Here is a 13,331-nt window from a genome sequence, read left to right as displayed (position 1 = left end):
ATCATTCTTCTTCCGTACAATAAAACCACATAATGTCCTCTATTTTGCTGATGTACAATACTAATTAAAAAAGGGAAAATAATTATTGGAAAAACTTGCAAGCTAGTAACACTATAGATAATGAAAACATACAAAATATAATAATTTGCATATAAATTTGTTTCTTTTTACTCTATAATAATTTGCATATTATTTATTTATAATTATTTCATCTGTTCTATGCGACGAGACTACCAGTACAAGTACTAAATGTACTTACTTGTCACATGTGCGTGTGGTAATTAGGGGTGCACAGACCCGGCCCGGCCCGAAGGCCCGACCCGGCCCCGAACACTTTAGGGACTAATTTGGTGTGATTTCATCGGGTCTAGGGTCGGGTATGGGTCTCAAAAATAGACCCGGTCATTATTTTGGGTCGGGTCCGGGCCATATCTCGGGTCACCCGAAGTCGGCCCGGTGGCCCGGTCATCATACACAATTAATATTTTGTGTTATTAGTGATAGATTATGACTATTCTTATGTGGAATTTAAGTATTGTAAACCTTAATATTTTGTATTATTAGTCATTATAAGACTATAAATTAATATTTTATGTTTAAAATGCATAAGACTTTAGACTAATACATAAGATTGTGTTATTTGTATTGATTTAAATAGTTGGTATTATTAGACAATATTAGTATTGATTGTGGTTATGCTTTAGTATTGATTGTGGTTATGCTTTAATTTTGAAGAAGGGTTGGTTCTTGTTATATTTTTCTAAGTGAATTTTACCATGTTAACTAATGGTTGGAGTCTTGGAAATTTAAATTTTTTACATGCTAGCTTACAAGAAGGTATCAACGTAATGTAATGTTAACGGCCCGGTTTTCACCCGGTTTTCACCCGGTATAATTGTGGCCCGAAAGTGTATTGGTTTCATCGGGTCTAGGGCCGGGTTCGGGTCTAATAAATAGACCCGGTGTATATTTCGGGTCGGATCTGGGTCACATCAAACCCGGCTTCACCCGGCCCATGTGCACCCCTAGTGGTAATAGTGTTATTCCACCCACTTGGATAAATAGACTAGTATCCCAAAACAAATAAAAATTTAATTTAAAATAATTTGTAATTATTTTATTTTACATTTTTTAATTATTATTTATTTTTATTTTGTGTTTTTTAATTACTGTATGTTAAAATAATTGAGTAATATTAGATAGAAATATAATAAATGTGTGATTATAAATTAAATATTAATTTAAACTATATTTGTAGGTTATTATCTTTTAGTATCATTGAAAATAATTATATTAGGTGTATATTAAAATTAGACACAAAAATCAGTTACTAGAATAATATACACATTAAAATATATGAATTATATATTAAAAATAAGTTAAATTATACATATATATTTGTATATAAATACAAGATAGTTGATTTTAATAGCTAATTTTAGTATGTAATAATATTTTTGTTACTTATTTAAATAATTATACATAGATAATAAACCTTGTAAAAATATTATTATGAATATAATATAATATGTTAATAAAATAGGTTTGATTTTTAAATTATGTGGCTTGAAACCTTGTTTACCTCTTTTGGTTAGGCATTCACATATATACATACACTGTATTATGTTTCAACCAAAAAGAAAAGAAGAAGAAGAAACAAGAAAATCTAGAGTTGATGAATGAATGAAGTGGCATTTGCCAAACAGTGTTGTGTAATTAAGCTTAAAGGAATAAGATACGTGAGCTTGTAGCATATTGCTACCATGTGTTTGGCAGCAGGTATATACAAGACAAAAGACATGAGGGAGGGCATACTGGGAGAGTTCCAAACTATATAATCATTATTATTTCAATTCTCACTCACCTTATTATTAAGGCAACAGTCAATAATATCCATCCATCTTGTTTTTGTTTGGTTAACATGTCACCTTCCCTTTAATTTCCCATTTCCACTAATCTCTTCATTGTGCTATCAACTATTCAATAATAATAATGTGCATGGTATCAAAAATTAATATAACTTACAGTCACATCTATCTGGAAAAAAATGATTGAAATACCGACTGTAAATTATCTGACACAGAAATATATTTAATTCATGTGAATATGTGATATAAAATGTTAGATTGAATAAATAATAATAAGGGGTCCATTATTTAGAAGCGCACTCAAAACTAGGAAAACGAAGAATGATCCAACACCACATACACGCACACTGAATCCCTTTATATAAAGCCACACATCTCCAGCAAACACTCGTCAGTTCCACCACCAAACTCAATTCCCTTCTCCCTCCTCATTTCTTCAACCATTGCACCTAACTATATTATGGGTAATAAGGAGTGTCCAAATGGCGTGGCGATTCCGCCGCCGCAACCGTTTATGAAGTCGTTGAAGTACTCGTTGAAGGAGACGTTCTTCCCGGATGACCCGCTGAGGCAGTTCAAGAACCAGGCGGCGTCAAGGAAGGTGGTGCTGACACTGCAGTACTTCTTGCCGATATGCGAATGGGGACCACGCTACACCCTCAGGTTCTTGAAATCGGACGTTATTGCCGGCATCACCATCGCCAGTTTGGCCATTCCTCAAGGCATCAGTTATGCTAAGCTCGCCAACCTCCCTCCCATTCTTGGACTTTGTGAGTATTATTTTATACACACTAGAAACATGAAGTTCATAACTGACATTAATTCCATCAAAATTTACTCTATCAATTTTATGTAAATATTCATTACTTTTATAATACACAAATATTACCATGGACATATCATAATATAAAATTCATAAATTTTAAAATTATATAAGGCACAAAAAATCATAATATATATAAAATATAAAATATGTTTTATATAAATTATAATGATATTTTATTTATTTTTAATAATTTTTTATTTATATAAAATATTTAAAATAATTTTATTTATTTTAAAATATTTTTAATAATATATATTATTTTTTAAATTTATTTTAAAATATATATTAAAAATAAAATTAAATATACCGACTTATGATAATATTTAAAAATATTTAAATATGTTTGGAAAATATTTTTTTTATTAAGTATAATTATATTAAATATTTTGATGAAATATATTAAATTATCTATTTTCATGGCATAAAATATTATCTGCCTAATAAATGAATGACTTGTAAACAAAAAAGTTAATAAAAAAATTTAGAGGTTAATAATTTCAATTTATTTTGTTAACATTTGTAATGAATAGTTTAATATTTTTAGTTAATAATTTAAATATTATTGATTAATTACTTGATAAAAATAATAAATTGTTTTGTAGTAATTAATAGTATTCAAATTAAAAGAAAGTCCGAGGATGAGTTGCGCAATAAGATAAGTTGATGATGATTTGAAGTGTACAATGAATGATGATATATGTTGCAGATTCGAGCTTTATACCGCCATTGATATATGCAATGATGGGAAGCTCAAGGGATTTGGCGGTGGGAACGGTGGCCGTTGGATCACTTCTGATGGCGTCGATGTTGGGTAAGGAGGTTAATTACATCCATAACCCGCAGCTCTATCTACACCTCGCTTTCACTGCTACTTTCTTCGCTGGTGTCTTCCAAGCTTCACTCGGTCTCTTTAGGTACCACTACAACAAATCCTTATGATAGCGACGATTATTTTTATATAAAGTTAATATTTAAGAATAGTTAAATAATTTAATAAGTTTAACTAAATTATTATTTAACGATTTTTAACTATAATTTTATTTATATAAAAATAGATAAATGCATCTGAGTCTTTATCTTAATTATATATTAATAATAGCATAATGCATTCCATAATTCCACAAGCATTAATTCATGTCTTATGGTAATGTGTTGGAGAAAGCATTATTATGTTCTTTGCAATGATATGAGAGAGAAAAGAATTAACAAGTAGTGAATGATAAAATAGGTTAGGGTTCATAGTGGACTTTCTGTCACATGCAAGCATAGTAGGGTTCATGGGAGGAGCAGCAACAGTGGTATGCCTGCAGCAGTTGAAATCAATTCTGGGATTGGAGCGATTCACACACCATGCTGATCTTGTCTCCGTCATGCGTTCTGTTTTCTCCCAAACTCACCACGTAATTAATAATTATCATTCTATCTTCAATTATACATTTTATTGTTTTTCTAACATGTGAACGAAGAAGTTATTACCATTTTTTATTCCTAAAATATTTCCTATCATTTATATATTCATAAAAGATAGTTTTTGGTATTCTTTTTAAGACTTGGCTTCAGCCTAAAATATTTTGAATAAATAAATCATTTCAACTATTCATAATTTATTATCATTTTATACATAAATTAATAAATAATATTTAAAAATAATTCACTTGTACACTTTAGTATAATTGCTTTAATTAATTCATATTTGTTTATATTTATTAAATTGCAGTGGAGGTGGGAAAGCGCAGTGTTAGGATGCTGCTTCATATTCTTTCTTCTCATCACTAGATACTTCGTAAGTGATGCCTAACCCATACCTTTAATAATTTACTATTTTTTTTAATATATATATGGCATATTCATGTACCACGTTTCATATTTTTTTAAGGCTATAACGCTAACTAATTAAACAATAGAAAAATAAGAAGTTATATCCATACCAAATATGAAGGGATCGGATAAGATGCAGCTTCTCACATTTCTTATATATTCTCTGCCCTTATAAATTGTTATTTCGATGCCCCATATTTTGGGGAATAATGCTATTTAATTTCTAGAATCGGTATGTTTATCAATAATAATAATCTCCTAACTGAGTTAATTACTAATACTTTTTCCCTATTTGTGCAATTAGATATCCAATTCTTTCGTGATTCTTCCAACACCAATGCAACCATGCATCAAAAAGCATGGTATAGCAATATTTATATATAATTGATACTATTCCATAGAAAATGAAAAACAAAAAATTGAAGTGAACTCAATAATTGGATCGATTATTGTATTATAAATGTGAGATATTTTCTTTTAAATTAGTATAGTTTTAAAATAAGTTAAACCCACTAGCTCTATTCTAATAAATAAATAATTCTTTACTGCATGAGAAATAATATGTAGTTGGCAAGAGTTGATGACAAAAAAAAAAGAAATTGTTAATTAATTAATTAGCATAGTTAGCTTTATTTTCTTAAGTTTAAATTAACAAATATATTTATAATTTGTTATTAAAATTAAGTAAATAAAAATTAAAATACATGACACTAAATTAAGTATTTTAATATTCTAAAATATAAATTAATAACTAATAAATAATATTTAAACTCTTCGTATCTACGTATCAAATCTAACCATACTAATATAAAAACATAATTAATGACTAATATTAAAAGTACTACTAAATTACTGTGATGATATCTAGCTAAGAATTTTATTTTGTGTTGATGTAGTAGTATATCCTAGGAAGTGATTATGATTATGATGAATATTATGTGAATGTGATGGGATGCAGAGCAAACAAAAACCAAAGCTGTTTTGGGTGTCAGCAATGGCGCCATTGACATCTGTAATTTTGGGAAGTCTCCTTGTCTATTTCACCCACGCCGAGAAGCACGGCGTTCAAGTGGTTAGCATTATTCCCATTTTCTGTCCTCTTTTTTTTTATTGGTAGAAATTCAGGTATAATTATTTTCGTATGAAATTAATAGTTGAGAATCTTTAAATAATTTGATAGGTTTGACTAAATTATCATTTAACAACTTTTCACTATTAACTTTACATAAAATCTTATTTATTTAAAGATTTATCCAAAATATTATTAATAAAAAAAACATATAATAAATTTATAAAATAAAGAGTTAATTTAATTGTAACGGTGATTGGATCAGATAGGAGAATTGAAGAAGGGGCTAAATCCAGCATCGGTGACAGATTTGGTATTTGTGTCGCCTTATATGAACACTGCCATCAAAACTGGCATTATCATCGGCATTATAGCCCTTGCGGTAAGTATCTCTCAAAATCAAAATCAAAATCAAAATCAATTTCATTTTTCCTTTGGAACCTGGCAACCTTGGTAAATCTTACACTTGTTTGGTCCATTAAATCTCACTTGACCTAAACATTTCAACGCACTAAATAATTTTCTCATCTCTAATCAATGCCTAACCTTTGTCAAATAAGAAATTAAATACATATCATATGAGTAGGTAAATTAATCTAACAACTAACATCATACCTAAGCGCCATTAAACCCAAAAAAAAAAGGAAAAAAAAAGGCTACACTAACTGGATATGGGCTTTGCAGTTGTTGGACTGAGTTCTTTGTACCTAATGGAGATGTTCAAAAATTATTCTCAACCAAAAACATTATAGTCACCATTAGGCCCATGACAAAAAATGAGGCCCAACACAAATGCTAATTGCTGAAGTTGGTTAATGGTCTTGTATAGTGTTTTAATCCTTGACCTGTTTCTGTCTAATTGGGAGATACTGTCGGGGCAAAAAAAAAAAAATTTAAGTGTTTATTTAGGCGTCATTAAATCAATAAGTGTGTTTGACAAATTTCTAATAGTAAAAATAAAAACACTAGAAATATCAAAAAAATATTTTTTTAAGAAGCTACAATTTACATATTTTTAAAAGATTTTTTTGTTTAAAAAAATATTTTTCACATAATAAATTAACAAAAAAATACTTTTATCTTATTTTATCTAAACATAATTGATAGATAAAAATATATTTTTACATGAGATATTCAAACATAAAATCATTTTTACTTTTATAAAAAATCTTTCAAAAAAATAATTAAAAGAAAAATCTTTTTTAAAAATAGTGTCCAAACAAACTCTAGGTATTTTGTTAAACTAAAAGTTATTAGCCTAATAAATGAGAAAATGAGTGCAATAGAGATTCTTATTTAATTTATACTAATCTAGCTTGTGATGTAGATGACATAAACAATGCAAGGTCCTTACTTGTGCAGGAAGGAATAGCAGTTGGAAGAAGCTTTGCCATGTTTAAGAATTACCATATTGATGGCAACAAAGAGATGATAGCTATTGGCACCATGAACATTGTTGGTTCTTTCACCTCTTGCTACCTTGCAACAGGTACTACTTCATTAGTAACATATGTAAATCTAGATCTTTAATATTTTTCTATTTTACTAAAACTTTAATAATTTTAGATGTATGGTTGTCACACAATTATAAAGATGATCAGACTTACATTTTTACACGATACGAGACTTTAAAAATGAATGCATGTTTGTTGTTTCAGGACCATTTTCGCGTTCGGCTGTAAACTACAATGCTGGGTGCAAGACTGCAGCATCAAACATAGTAATGGCAATAGCAGTGATGTTGACATTGTTATTCCTAACACCATTGTTCCATTACACTCCCCTTGTGGTACTATCTGCCATCATAGTATCTGCAATGCTCGGCCTCATAGATTATGAAGCAGCAATCCACCTCTGGAAAATCGACAAATTCGATTTCTTAGTGTGCATTAGTGCATATATTGGTGTCGTCTTTGGCAGTGTCGAAATTGGTTTAGTAATAGCAGTAAGTATCACTCTCTTGATTGTTTAATCATAGTCACTTGTATAATATAAAGTTTAATAGCATGAATATGTGATTTTGCAGGTAGCAATATCTGTACTTCGTGTACTGTTATTTGTTGCAAGGCCAAGGACATTTGTTTTAGGTAACATTCCAAATACTGGAGCATATAGAAATGTGGAACAATATCCCAATGCAAAACACATTCCTGGAATGCTAATTCTTGAAATTGATGCACCAATTTACTTTACCAATGCAAGCTATTTAAGAGAGAGGTAAGAACTAAGAAGGCAGTCCTAGTTGTTTCTATTTTATTCTACATGCAAATTTACTACTGGAAACTAATTAACTGAAGAATTTAATATGTGATCATAGGATCACAAGGTGGATTGATGAAGAGGAGGACAGAATCAAAGCTTCAGGACTGAACAGTTTGCAGTATGTGATATTGGATATGACTGGTAAGTTAATTATTATATATGAAGCAACTAATTAAGACTATTTGTTACTCAGGATTTTGAGTCTAATTTGTAGTCTTAATTTTATTTGCAGCTGTTGCAAACATTGACACAAGTGGAATAAGTATGTTTGAAGAGGTCAAAAAGATTGTTGAGAGAAGAGGACTACAAGTAAATTATTCTCCTCTTATGTCTTATGTTGCAACATTTTGTTTTACAGAGAAATGATTTATTATCCTCTTAACTAGTATTCTTAAACATTTTGTTTTGCTCCTTTTCTTTGTGAATAGCTGGTTCTGGTGAATCCTGGGAGCGAGGTGATGAAGAAACTGCATAAAGCAAAGTTCCTTGATGAAATAGGGCAGAGGTGGGTGTACCTAACAGTTGAAGAGGCTGTTGCAGCATGCAACTTCATGCTCCATACATATCAACCAAACCCCAAGAAAGATGAATCAGGAGGAGGATGGAACAATGTCTGATTCAAATGTAATAAAACACTGATCTTGATCATGTATAAGCCAAAAATTTTGAATCACAGCCAAGTTATCATAACAGTGTCTGACATGATGGAGAGAGTGAAAATCATACTTAGAGGGCATCATAGTAAAGACTAAAGAGGAAGATGCTAAGTGTATTTTAATAATTTGTCCAAGTTTGTGAGGCCCCAGTTGGAAGTTAACTAAAGAAGTTTCCAACAGAGGGTATATAGTCTATGTACTGAGTTTGATAATCAATGGAATTGACATGAAAGTAGGTGTAGTAGAGTTGAAAAGAAATGAAATGTTCTCTATGAAATGAATAATGTATATAGTTTAATAAATCTTAACCAAGAAGCCCAGCTATTCTTCTTGGATATTTAGTCAAGAATTTGACACACTATACATGAGAAGAGTTTTGTTGCCAAACATTTATCTCCTTATATTCATCATTTTTATATTGATGTGGTTAGAAGTTTATAATCTATTCAAAATACCCAAGTTCCTCTTCTCAAGTGTTCAATAATTCTTTTTTCTCTGACAGATGGTCAGAACTACATCTGGATTCGAATCCTACTGAGAGGTCTACTAGAGATCAGAAATTGCTGAAGAAAGAACAAGATGTTTCTTTTGTTCTTTCCGGGCGATCGGAAAGTAAAGAAATGGTTAATATATTCAAGATAATTATGTATTTACAAAATACTGTCTCAATTCATCCTATTTCATCAGATCCGGGATGGGATATGGTTCCGAAGGATGAACCGGACAGTTCCAATAAGATTTCATTCTTGAACAAAAATCTGATAGACTTATTTGAGGGAGGGTCCCATTGGCGTGCATCCAGTAGGAATTGAAGCTAGGATCCCGCCAGGAAGACAATAAAATATGCATACAATACCTACAATGGGTTCTTTATTAGGCCCAAATTGAAATTAAATATGAAAATTAACCCTAATTCTATTATGACTGTTTACTTTAACACACCACCAGGTTTTTGTTATTTCCACTTTTTTCCCAAATCCTCAATCCCTTTTGTTATGCTGTTTCTCCTCCCCTCACTCAAACCCTCCCAATTCGTTGAAGAGCCTCTTGACGGCGCTAGAACCCTGAGCCCCGCAACCTGCAACCGAGGAAGGTCACAGGTGAACGCAAACGACCTGTGTGTTGCCCTCAATCTCGTCGCCGTCGCTGAACATCCGGCCGTCACTGCAACCCAGTTGCCAGGTGAGACGCCGTCGATCAGAACTGTCGTCAGGGTACTGGATGTTTGGTGTTCATGATAAATTTTTGGTGTTCATGATAGATTTTTTTGCCCCTTTAATTGGATAAAAACTGTAGTAGGTAATCAGATTGTTGGTTTTCACATTCACATGTATCCATGCTTGATTATAGTTTTTATTTTATTTAGATATGCTTATTATATGGTCCACTGGAGGATTGAATCGGAAGTTTTTTTTTTTTGTTAATTCTTTCATGGTTTGTATTTTTTTTTGTAAAATAATACATGTATGATACGAAGGTAGTGATGTCAATATTAATGCACCAATCTCCAAAAATAAATAAATATTGCTGAAGGAAGTGCCTAATAGATGGTTACGTGAGTAATATTTTTCTAAGAATTTCAATATGTTTGGCTAGCAAGTTTCTACCATTTCCAGGTTTACTATATAATAACAGGTTTAAGTGTTTAACCGTATGGGGTTAGAAAAATTAGATGTTGATGGATTCAGTTTTAATTCTGAACTCAGCAACTCTTAATCCAGTTATGGTAGTATATATGTCATTATATTTTGGCTTTATTTGAACATGTAAAGTTTCGAGCCCATTTTGTAATTTTAGAGTTCAGACCATACTTGCACAAATATAACAATAACCCCACTTAACTCAGTTTGCTACCCTTGATTACGTCACAACGCAAGCCAAAATCTAAGCCATAAAATACCAAGCCTTTTTGCTGTCCTATATTAGTCGAAGTCTAAACGCCTATAAAACAACACAATAACAAGATATTGACTGGATTCTTTAAATTTTACATTGTCATGTTATCTATCTTGTTTATTGGTTATTAATTTGAAAACATATTGCAACGTATTGCAGGTATCAGCGGCGTGACATCAGATTGGTTTTTATTTTTTTTTTCCTATGCAATTAGAGGGACGTAATCGTGGATCCTATATAACTATTGTTAAGTTGTTGTGATTGTGTTTTTTTTTTTTTTTTGGATTCTCTTAGGCATAATGATTGAAAGTGAAAGTTACCATCTAAAGAGTTACTATTATGATATTTTTTAATTATGAATGTATTTAAGGATATATGTTTTTCATTTTTCTATTTTGAAATTTTTTAATTATGAATGTATTCAAGGATATGTGTTTTTCATTTTTCTATTTTGAATGAGTTGAATTGGTGAAGCATTTTCCTCATGATATTTGACCCTGAGACTAGTTAATTTGATTCATTTTGAACAGATGTAATAGTGAGCTAATGGATGAATGTGAAACCTAACAATTCCTTGGTCTATAATAATGAACATCCGGTTATATGTGAAAAATGAACATCCAAAATTAAGCAGAAATGAACATCCAGATTGACTGAAAATACCGTAGCATTATTTTTTTCCTATCACGACCAGATACCCACTAAATTAACATGTTAATGAAAAAGCTCTTGCAAACCACGATAGTCAGTTAAGTCATAAATAACATTCATCACATAGAAATAGGGAGCCAATAATAACCATCCGCATTCACAAGTAAATTGAACATCTGATCGTCTACAGAAATGAACATCTCACGTGTCTGTTTAAAGATAACCATGTAGCCAAAATTCATCTCTTCACTTCCAACCTCAATAACATCCAATAGTGGCATGACCTATAATCACGAAATAAACATTCAAATTAAATCATGAAAACTATTTAGATAAACAATTAATAAATGAGATGCAAAAAAATTCTCTCTAAATTCCATAGAGAAAGATACACAAATAAAACTGAACCACATCATCCTACCCATATTAACTTGGAAAAAAATGCATCAACATCATCTATTGATAGTAATTAAATTACTTATTTTATTTTATCTATTATATAAGCATTTTAACTACCTCTATTTTCTGTTACATCACACTGTGTACCACCGATATCAAAAGGTAACACATACAACCACCATGTACTTATTTCATTACTCAGTTGCATTGTTAATGCATAGGCTATCTATCATGTATACTCATACATATATTCCTAATCTAAACATGCATGCTTCTTTTTATTCTATTTAATTTACATTTTCAGCAAAACTCTTAACAATAATAATGCAGTTAGTTCTATTTTATATTATTTAAAAATGTACTACACTAATAAGATTCATGCAGGTCTCTAGGCATTAAGCATATCATGGGTGATTACTTATCAACTAGCCACTTAGAGCATATATTTTCAATTGTGAAGTGAGTTGTGACCAAATTTATTTGTGCATGCATGGCATGGCATGGAGGCATAAGGATGAGAATTTAAAATAATTTAATGGCAATCATGTGGAATGTTTAAAACATACATGAATAGGTAGTTTCATTCAATTAACTTAACTAAATATGATATGCACTTCTTAAATTACACTAATCAAATGACCAAATTTAAAATTTTAAACCAATTTGGTGTTTAAACAAAACTAATAATCAAGTGCCATGTCAAAACTCAATCTAAACATCATTAAAAATAGCATAACATTACACAATTCTAATTATAATGCCTAAAGATAACAAAATTTAAGACAAATGCTGGCCAAACATAAGAATTAAACAAAAAGTTTCACTCAGGCATTTCATCAAGCATATGGTGTGCACAATATGTAAACAGGAATTTTAAACTTAATTTAAGCAGCAATCAATCCAAAAATCAGCCATCAAATATTTTGGAATAAAAAAAATATCAATCCATTAATCTAAGCCTAATCTAAATACTAAAAACAGAATTAAAAATTAGTTAAAATAAATAAACGAAAGAACACGGATAGGAGGAAACATGAAACCTGCGTTGGTAAAAGGGGAAGAATGAAAAGAGAGAGGTAGCAGAGGCAGTGTTGCAGCAGAGCTCAGCCGCTACTGGGTTGCACTGAGGTTTCTCGCTGGGGTTGGGCTTTGCACATAGACCAAGGGTAACATACAGGGATTGAGGAGAAATGGAGAAAGAAGGAAGAAAAAGAGAAGAAATGGAAGAGAGAGGGGGTAGGCGACGGTGGTTGTTGGTGGTGTCGGACGGAAGACTGAAGCGGTGAGATTCTCAGATTAATCGAGAGAATAGAGGTCACGTCGTCTTAAAGGAGGGAATTTATTGTTCTGATTCACGGTAATCTTAATTTGTTTTAAATTTTAAATTAGAAAGAAATAAAAATTAATTAATTACCCATAATTTAATTTTAATTTCAATTAAACCCCATTGTATGTATTGTACAATAAGAATATTGTCTCCCCATATTTTCCCGTTCAATAATATGTATCCTTAATTCCAATTGCTTAAATTCTTAATAACAAGGTACTTATAATAATGAGAACTCCATAAAATAATAATAATAATAATAATAATAATAATAATAATAATAATAATAATAATAATAATAATAATAATTTATTATAAACTTTCTTCTAATCTAGTTTTTAGGTATTTTCTAATTTTAAGTTGTTATAATTTAGAAATTTCAAGCTACAATAATACCATATTTGGTTAACTTTTTTAATAAGTTTTTTAATATAAATTTAGAAAAACCACATATTTTGGTAATTATATATACTATAGTTCTTAAAAAGTATAATCGATATTAATTTTCACTTTGTCAACTTTGGATTTTGGCACACTTCATATTTTAATATTTTGTTTT

At 30.4% G+C, this 13,331-nt stretch overlaps 1 protein-coding gene and 1 long non-coding RNA gene across 2 annotated transcripts; one reads left to right on the top strand and one right to left on the bottom strand.

The window, feature by feature from the left end:
* Positions 1-1,899: 1,899 nt before the first annotated feature.
* On the top strand, positions 1,900-8,886 carry LOC112696239 (sulfate transporter 3.1). Its single transcript, XM_025748885.3, has 12 exons — positions 1,900-2,638; positions 3,401-3,608; positions 3,923-4,094; positions 4,412-4,477; positions 5,471-5,584; positions 5,847-5,963; positions 6,944-7,070; positions 7,240-7,526; positions 7,608-7,798; positions 7,899-7,984; positions 8,076-8,152; positions 8,272-8,886. Exons 1-12 carry the CDS (start codon positions 2,329-2,331, stop codon positions 8,458-8,460), a joined length of 1,944 nt encoding a protein of 647 aa, XP_025604670.1. The 5' UTR covers positions 1,900-2,328; the 3' UTR covers positions 8,461-8,886.
* A 2,230-nt stretch (positions 8,887-11,116) lies between these two features.
* Positions 11,117-12,765, bottom strand: LOC140173335 (uncharacterized). Its single transcript, XR_011861953.1, has 2 exons — positions 12,486-12,765; positions 11,117-11,330 (listed from the first exon to the last, which is right to left on the bottom strand). It is a non-coding gene; the product is annotated as an uncharacterized lncRNA (long non-coding RNA).
* Between the last annotated feature and the right edge of the window lie 566 nt (positions 12,766-13,331).

Source organism: Arachis hypogaea, chromosome 6 (genome assembly GCF_003086295.3).
Source record: "Arachis hypogaea cultivar Tifrunner chromosome 6, arahy.Tifrunner.gnm2.J5K5, whole genome shotgun sequence".
In the NCBI taxonomy this organism is placed as follows: domain Eukaryota; kingdom Viridiplantae; phylum Streptophyta; class Magnoliopsida; order Fabales; family Fabaceae; genus Arachis; species Arachis hypogaea.
Note: the sequence above shows the minus strand (reverse complement) of the source record. Positions and strands in the feature narration are given on the sequence as shown.